Source organism: Rhamphochromis longiceps, linkage group LG23 (genome assembly GCF_057381845.1).
Source record: "Rhamphochromis longiceps isolate RC_006_pf linkage group LG23, R_longiceps_female_GT1.1, whole genome shotgun sequence".
Lineage (NCBI taxonomy): Eukaryota > Metazoa > Chordata > Actinopteri > Cichliformes > Cichlidae > Rhamphochromis > Rhamphochromis longiceps.
In genome coordinates this window covers 15,268,104-15,276,491 of record NC_140578.1, presented here as the reverse complement: position 1 = coordinate 15,276,491, position 8,388 = coordinate 15,268,104, and the positions used below count along the sequence as shown (strand labels likewise).

Here is an 8,388-nt window from a genome sequence, read left to right as displayed (position 1 = left end):
AGCTATGACACGTTTCCAGTGGTTAGTATCATGGTTGCTAGGCAACCTGGGCAGCGCAACCTGGGCTTTTTTTTTTTTAAAACTTTATTGACAAACAACAGTATAAGCGCAACGGAGGCTAGACCGTCCCATTTCACAAGCCTCGCACTTCCGGCCTTAGCGGTCTTTGAGTACGCGGCCCTTGAGGATCGTTGAAGCTGCGTACTTTAATAAGGCTGCAGACCCTGAATTGGGAGACAGCCATAGGCTTTGGGAGTGAGAACGTGTTGACCTCAGACCTGCTCTGCCTAGATGACTTTTAACAACAGATAAGGCCTTTTGTTTTTGACAGGTAAACATGTAAAAACATATCTGAAACGTCATATAATGTGTCTTCCCAATCCCTGTTTTTATGCACAGTGACAGGTCTAGATGCGTTTTACTGGTGACGTGTATTCAAATTAGATGTTCGTGCTGTAATTGTTGTTGAAACAGCTCCAATTGGAAATACTTTTTTCCTGCTTGCTGGAGCACTCTGACCTCAGACCTGTTTTCTTCACTAACCTTAGTTGTAATCAGGGGGGATTCTAGGATCAGAGCTTTGGGGGTGCTGAGCACCCAGAGAGCTGCCCAGCCAGGCAACATAAACTTTACTCATCACAATAAGACTTCTTCCCTGAATCTGTCGGTCCCTGCATCCTTAAATGTCTCCAGTTGTCCTGAGTTCTCTCTGACTGTCTCCTTGGTGCTTGGTGCTGACTGTCTTTCCTTTTCTTCTTGTTTCAATGTCAGCCTGCTATATTTTTATATGCTTTCCTCTCTCCCTCTTTGGACTGACAATCATACACATATAGATTGTATTCAATTAGATGAAAGAAATACATTAATATGAAAAAAAATACTATTAATCACTAATAAAAAAGACCTCTCTCAGTGTACTTTGAACCAAAAGGCAAATAACCAAACCACATGTACATAAAACATATAAATATTGAAACACTGATGCAACATTATTCTTGATTGACGGATCATTTGATCTTACACTTTTACCTATGTGGCTCCTTTTTTTGAAAAAACGTCCTTATATCCATTATGAACCTGGCTGTCTCTCTGTACACACACACACACACACACACACACACACACACACACACACACACACACACACACACACACACACACACACACACACACACACACACACACACACACACACACACACACACTCAGTTAGCTAGTTACTACCTTGGGTTTAATATCGGCACATGTACATATGACAAAATAACCAGTGGTAACAAGTTTTAGATTTTAAATAGGGTATATAAATTTCAATGGGAGCAACAGGACGGTCAAATGTCGCTGAATTTACTACAGAGCAGGACGGATTGTAGGGTAGCAAACATAGTCAGAAAACACGTTTTCAACACAGCAGGTTACCTGGGTGTAATGTTTTTCAGCTAAAAAGAAACATGGTCCGACTCCTACCTATGTAAAGAGTAACTGAAGGTTAAATGCAGCTAACATGTCCTGTTTTAAGCCAGGCACTTACACCTCTGCTCCGCTGCATCTCAGCCACCACCGCTCTGGCAGAAAGGGGCTAGAGCCAGAATAGGGGAGAGGCGAGCTGGAACAACAACAAAAAAAGTAAGAAATATTTGGGGGTGCTTTGAAATGGGCTAAAAACGCCCCTGGTTGTAATCTTTTTTTTTTTCTTTTTTTTTGTAAATCTTCAATACAACTGCTCAAATGCCCCACATGTGCCAGTTTCTACTGAAGTTATTTGTTGTGCAGCAAAAGTCACACTGAAGTATGGAGAATTTTCTTTGATAATTGATTGATTAATGTATACAGTTCTAAAAAAAAAAAGAAGAAGAAGAAGAAAACTGCATATTACATTGTGCATATTATGTTCATATGTACAACATTTTTATATTCTTGTGCTCTACTTCGCATGACTCACAGTTCAAAATAATCTTTATCTTATACTGGGCCTAGTTGTGGTATCTCAGTTCATCCACTTTCGAAAGCAAACCGTTTTTGCTGTTTAACTCTACTAATGTGGATTTGCATGATTCACATTTTGAAATAATCATTATTTTATACTCCTTGGTCCAGCCCTTTAAATCATCCTCGGTCTGAAACAAGTCATTTTAGCTCCTGTCCCTTTGAAGGTAGTCCCTCCACCATCACTGCCAGCTATATTTCCTCTGACTGGTTGCCCCTCATAAGCAGAAGATGGGTGGGTCTCTTAGAGCCAGAGTTTTTGTGTCTGAGATGACCATCATAACAGATCCACTGTAACTTTGAGAGGATTTGTTTTTCTATGTAAGAGTAACAGAAAATTTGGAAACCAGCATATGTTCACTACTGAGAAGACGCTATCAGATTATCAAATGTTCCTAATTAATTTTTGTCAGTTAATTATTATTTTGATTAAGCATTTATTTCAGCTCTTCATTCGGGTACCTGGTTGCCTGGGGAAATTATGAACTTGACATTTTGCTCCAGGGCACATTATGAGGTTAATCTAGCCGTGCTCCAGTACAGAATCGTATCATTTGCATCTGTGGGACAATCCTAGCTGCAATGATCAACAGAAAACCCGTCTCCAAAAAATGAGAGGAAGAAATTATGTGTTTTTGTAACAGGCCGTTTGTAGCAAAGTGCACCTTTGAGAATTGGTTCTTTGCTAAGCTGACTGACTGTTATATGTAGACACATAACTAGTTGTTGAGGTAGATGCCTTTGAATGATTCATAGGTCAAGTACAGGTCTTAAGCTGCTTAACATACAAAAAGTTTCATCTGAAAATGGTCAGGTAGAAGAACTGGAATGAAAATGAGTGTAAAAAGCAGCCAATATTCATAAGGAACACTTTGAAAGACCTTCAGAAAGCCTGGAGATGTATTTCTCAAGACCATTTTGAAAACGACAAGAAAGTCTGACTCCTTGGAAGCAAAATATAAAGAAAGGAGGGGTGTATCAAGACTTCTGGATAGTACTGTATATGCCTGCAGGGACTTTCTCAGCAACAAACATGCTGTCTTTTTAAATTTAGACCTCAGACTTTCTGTTTTTTGTTAAAAAAAAATAGCCAACTTATACATTTGATACATTAGATGCCTATCTTCTTAAATACATCTTTCCAACAGTCAGCATGACATACAACTTTGGGATCTGCACTTGATTTTTTAAGTGGTCTGAACCAGTGGTTAGCAGACCACAATATGGACCCTTGCTAGCATTTTCTTTCAACCACAAAATAAATAAATAAATCGTATGATAATATAAGACTGTAGACAACACAATCCACCTTCTGGATTCATAGTTTATGTTAGGAATTTAAAAAGAAGATTCACAGTTATTGACCTCATTTATTGATAAAATGGGAGCTATAGCTTCCCGTATATTGCACGAGAGTCCCATATTAGGCTTGAAATAATGAAAAATGACTGAAATTATATTCACTCACAAAACAAACTATAATAAATATTTTTTAGTTTTCACTTTCTAAAGGGCTATTTGGAGGTAATGTAACCATGACTGGTTCACGCGTTAAGGAAGACACTCTGTTACCTCACTTAGCAGGAGTATGCATTTCCCTGTTATTTTTGGCCATCATATTACAAAATGTGTTTAAGGTTTAATAACCTAAACCAATTTATATTGGTTGTCAGCCCCAAACGTCTTTTATTGGTGCCGGAATTATCCATATGTGTGGAAAAACATGGAAGAAATGTTGTGACATATGCATAACCTGATTTCAAATTTTAGAAATAGTTAAACTAACAGGGCAACTATTAAATTAAATCTAAACATGTTTGAATAAAACTCTGAAACAACAGTGACACAAGCAACTGTCTCTAGAACTAGCTTGGATTAAAATTCACTGAAAAGAAAAACTGAAAACAAACGTTTAAAAACTGTACAGCTTTGACTCGAGAACAAAAAAGAGAAAAAAGAAGTTCATGGTCGACCTAGGCACCGATGACTGCAATCTGCCTAGGCTGCAAAATGAGCCCAAATCATCACCCCTCCAGATGCTTTACAGTTGATATGAGGTTTTTGTTCTAAAATGCTGTTGTTGGTTTTCTATAAACATGGTGCTGTGCATTATGGCAAAATATCATAATAATTCATCAAGTACTTCTTGTTACTACTTATCCTTATCCTTACTTATCCTCTTACTTCTGATGGAAGCAGGAAAGGTAGGCTTTATTTTTCCACACATGTTATCTAATTTTAAGTCATAGTAGGGACCAGCTGATTTTTATTAAGTCCAGATATATAAAACCCAAGCAGGTAGATATAAATCCCACAATATTAATTTCAATAGTACTGTACTATATTTACATGTGTAGCACGTAGGTGTGGTAAAGCATTGCAGCACAGCATGTAAGACAGTGTCAAACAACAGAACTGCTCAGTGTTGCTAAATCTTTTAACCTCCCATAAAAACAGCAGTGTTTGCAACACCGCAATCAGCTTTTCTAGGGCGTCACTACAAGGTCCAAACCTTGTGAGATATTTCACATCATTAAATGACAAAATGCATAACATGAAACGATTTTCATGGGTTTGCAAATGCGAATTTCATCGGATTTATAGGTCACGTGTGGTAAATGGTCCCTATATGTTACCTTGCTTTAAATGATTCCCAAACATGTGAACCTTTGGGAACAGCCTGATCTTTTCAGTACACCGAGCAGTCGATGGAGGGCGCAATGCTGTTTATCGCTTCTCCAAGGCCAGCCGACACTCATTGTGGATGAAAACTGTCGTTTTACCCACTTTGCGTGTTACAGTTTAAGCCGGTTTGTTTTGTTTAACCACGGGAGTGCCTTCACGCGCTCATGTGAGAAACATGAACAAGTAGTGATTTTTTTTCTCCTTTTGTTATCTGCTGCCACAGCCACAGAGAGCAAACACACTCGCTCACACGTCTCCTCCGCGTCACGGGCTGATCACGTTTTCCTTCCACCAATCAGGTGGTTCGAGCAGGACTATAAATCCAACAGGGGACGCGGTGAGGGGCAGCAGGAATGAACAACAATAGAAACCTACACAGGAAACACACATCCATAGACTCTGTACATCTTTTAATATTTTCTTACACTTAACATTAGGTAAGTCGTTTTTTTAATTGAATCGAATCGTTTTTTAAATGCTTTTAGAATTTGTGCGTGCGAGGAAAAACAATGATAGTAGTGTTAACTTGCATCTAACGTCCATTTGCGCTTGTGTTGTATTTTTCCACTTGCGCGAGCTCCTAGTAAACAGCTGTTTGTGTGAGAGCAATAGTCGATCAGGCCGGTTGATCACAGATGAACCTGTTGTATAATCAGTCGTGATGGAGATTTCAGTTGCATTTAGGTACTTAGGTGTACTTACCTGTGTTCTGTGTATATTTTTGACATCCTGCCTGCTGTTTTACACATGCCTTCATACACATTGATCTGAATTGAAGCTCATCATGCGTCCATTTATCTCTGTAGGTTTTCAGGGTCAAGAAAATGGCCACCTCAGCGAGTTCAAAACTGAACAAAGCAGTTAAACAGCAGTACATGAGCCTCCCTCAGGGGGAGAAGGTACAAGCCATGTACATTTGGATAGATGGATCTGGAGAGGGACTGAGATGTAAGACCAGAACTCTGGATTCTGAACCCAAGACAATAGAAGGTAAGATGTAGTTCCAGTATGATCAATATGATTCAGGAAAATAAAAAAGCACGGATGGCGACATGTTTTAAGAAGGTTTTTGAACAGGGTTGTTGTTGTTTTTTGCCAGATCTCCCTGAGTGGAACTTTGACGGCTCCAGCACCTACCAGTCAGAGGGTTCCAACAGTGACATGTACCTAATTCCTGCTGCCATGTTCAGGGACCCATTCAGAAAAGACCCTAATAAGCTGGTGCTCTGTGAAGTGCTCAAGTACAACCGCAAACCAGCAGGTGAGTGGAAATTTACAAACCGGGGCGTCATGAGATTTTAAGCAGTCTTAAGTTTTAGCTAATTTCTGACTCTGTTCCAACAGAGACCAACCTCCGATACACCTGTAAGAAGATTATGAACATGGTGGAAAACAACCACTCATGGTTCGGTATGGAACAAGAGTACACTATCCTGGGCACAGATGGACATCCCTTTGGTTGGCCTTCCAACGGCTTCCCCGGTCCACAAGGTGAATGTTGGCCTCTAACTTGGCTCATTTTGTTGAATTATAATACATCAGTAATCCCAGCTGAGTGTTAATGTTTAGTCTCTTTCCACTTAATCAGGGCCTTATTACTGTGGAGTCGGGGCAGATAAGGCGTACGGACGAGACATAGTGGAGGCGCACTATAGAGCTTGTCTGTATGCTGGGGTTCAGATCTATGGAAGTAATGCTGAAGTCATGCCGGCACAGGTAATTTTCCATCATGACAAAGGCAGTGTGTAAAAACCGGTAATTATTAGTGTAACTGTTAATAATGCCGCCTTTGTTGTGTTTTAGTGGGAGTTCCAGATTGGGCCTTGCGAAGGTATCGACATGGGAGACCACCTGTGGGTTGCTCGCTTCATCCTTCACAGAGTCTGTGAAGATTTTGGTGTTGTGGTGTCCTTTGACCCCAAGCCTATCCCAGGGAACTGGAATGGAGCTGGCTGCCATACCAACTTCAGCACAAAGGAGATGAGAGAGGATGGCGGGCTTAAGTAAGGATGAATTCAAAGTCAGTTAAGTTTAATAAATGAAATGTGGGTTTTTGGTGTGTTTCTAACTCTAACTCTCATCTTCAGAGTCATCGAGGAATCCATTGAAAAGTTGGCAAAAAGACACAGGTATCACATCCGGGCCTACGATCCCAAGGGTGGGCTCGACAACGCCAGACGTCTCACTGGTCGTCACGAAACCTCGAGCATTGATGAGTTCTCAGCCGGCGTGGCCAACCGTGGGGCCAGCATCCGCATTCCTCGCTCAGTGGGGCAAGACAAGAAAGGTTACTTCGAGGACCGTCGCCCATCCGCTAACTGCGATCCTTACGCTGTCACAGAGGCACTGGTGCGCACATGTTTGCTCAAAGAAGAGGGCGAAGAGCCCGCAAATTACAGCAAGTGAACGGTTTAAAACAAAAGTATCATTAGCAGTACTGTATTTAGCTCTGTGTCTGTTTCAAGACTCGACAAACCAATCTTTATTTTTTGAAATTTCTACTTGAAACATGAAATAATGATTTAAGTATTCCTGCATTCTTTGTGAATTCAACTGACACAAACACTGCCACATTTTGTCTTGGTGTCACAGTAGCTGATCGTTTGTATAGATGCACACTAACACAATGTGTTTAACTTGTACTAAAGGAAATTTAAGTACAGCAGAGTTTTCCTGGAGCTCATGTTACATTTCCCCAAAGGACAAAAACCCAAAGGCGTTTGAATGTTTAAGCAATCTTGGCCTCTGTCTCGATAGTGGTTGTGGATGGGTAAGGTTACTATGTAAGCCAGTTTACTTTTGTAGGTTTTATAAAACTATGCATGTCTGTTTTTATCTCTTCTTACAATTGTAATTGTTGCGCTCTTTAATAAACTGCTAACATTTTTATGTATGCCTTGTTTGCAGCTTAATCCCACACACTTCATTTTATCTGGAGTTCTATTCCAACAGGAACAAGTTCGCATGACACAGGACTGTCAGCTGACACGAATCCCTGAAATGTGACTGTTATTAAGGGAAAATGCACTGTAATGTTTAACAAACTGTGATTAATTTAGACAAATTACAGCCACACTCCCCTTCTCAGTTTAAAAACTCAAGCACAAGATTACGCTGAACCTTGAGAGTGGTTTTGGTAGGTTTATCATTTCATGTTAAAGCTTGAACACACTGATTGTGCTAAGGACATCACAGTAGATTTCACTCTAGCACAGGCCTGTCCAAAAATAGTGTGTGATTGTCTTTCTGGTCTGTTTTAATCACAAGCTTTGATAAGCTAGAGGCTTAAAGTAGGTTGAGAAAGTAAAGACAGGATGGCAGCCTTTGTACTAAAGTCTGTCTAAAGACCAGCAATTCAATGGAAAAGGGAAGGCGCTTCATTTCGAGAAGTTGTACAATACTATTTAGCTATCATAATAAAAAAGAAATGGCTCAAATTGTGTCACCATTACACAACTTGAACTAATAAGCAAGGCTGACTACTAATCTCCATTGCTCCATTAAAAAGCACATGCATACTGTACTAAGGATTCAAATTCAATTAAAACCTCCACAATGTAGACCCACATATGGTGCCTCTCATTTTGTAATAAACCTGAGCTGATGAGAGTGAGTTATTCCCTACACGCACATGCCAAACGTGTTTACTTGCCAAAATAAGAGTGCTCGATGCTCAGTGTGGATTTGATGCCAAACTTTTAGTCCTGACATGACAGCTCC

At 40.1% G+C, this 8,388-nt stretch overlaps 1 protein-coding gene across 2 annotated transcripts; it reads left to right on the top strand.

The window, feature by feature from the left end:
• The first annotated feature begins 1,522 nt into the window (after positions 1–1,522).
• Positions 1,523–7,557, top strand: glulb (glutamate-ammonia ligase (glutamine synthase) b). 2 transcript variants are annotated; one of them, XM_085398001.1, is made up of 7 exons: positions 1,523–1,623; positions 5,475–5,658; positions 5,768–5,929; positions 6,013–6,159; positions 6,257–6,384; positions 6,472–6,671; positions 6,756–7,557. In XM_085398001.1, exons 2-7 carry the CDS (start codon positions 5,493–5,495, stop codon positions 7,072–7,074), a joined length of 1,122 nt encoding a protein of 373 aa, XP_085254127.1. In that variant the 5' UTR covers positions 1,523–1,623; positions 5,475–5,492; the 3' UTR covers positions 7,075–7,557. The 2 variants fall into 2 exon arrangements, with proteins under 2 accessions (XP_085254127.1, XP_085254125.1); XM_085397999.1 differs by lacking the exon at positions 1,523–1,623 and adding an exon at positions 4,952–5,105.
• The last annotated feature ends 831 nt before the right edge of the window (positions 7,558–8,388 follow it).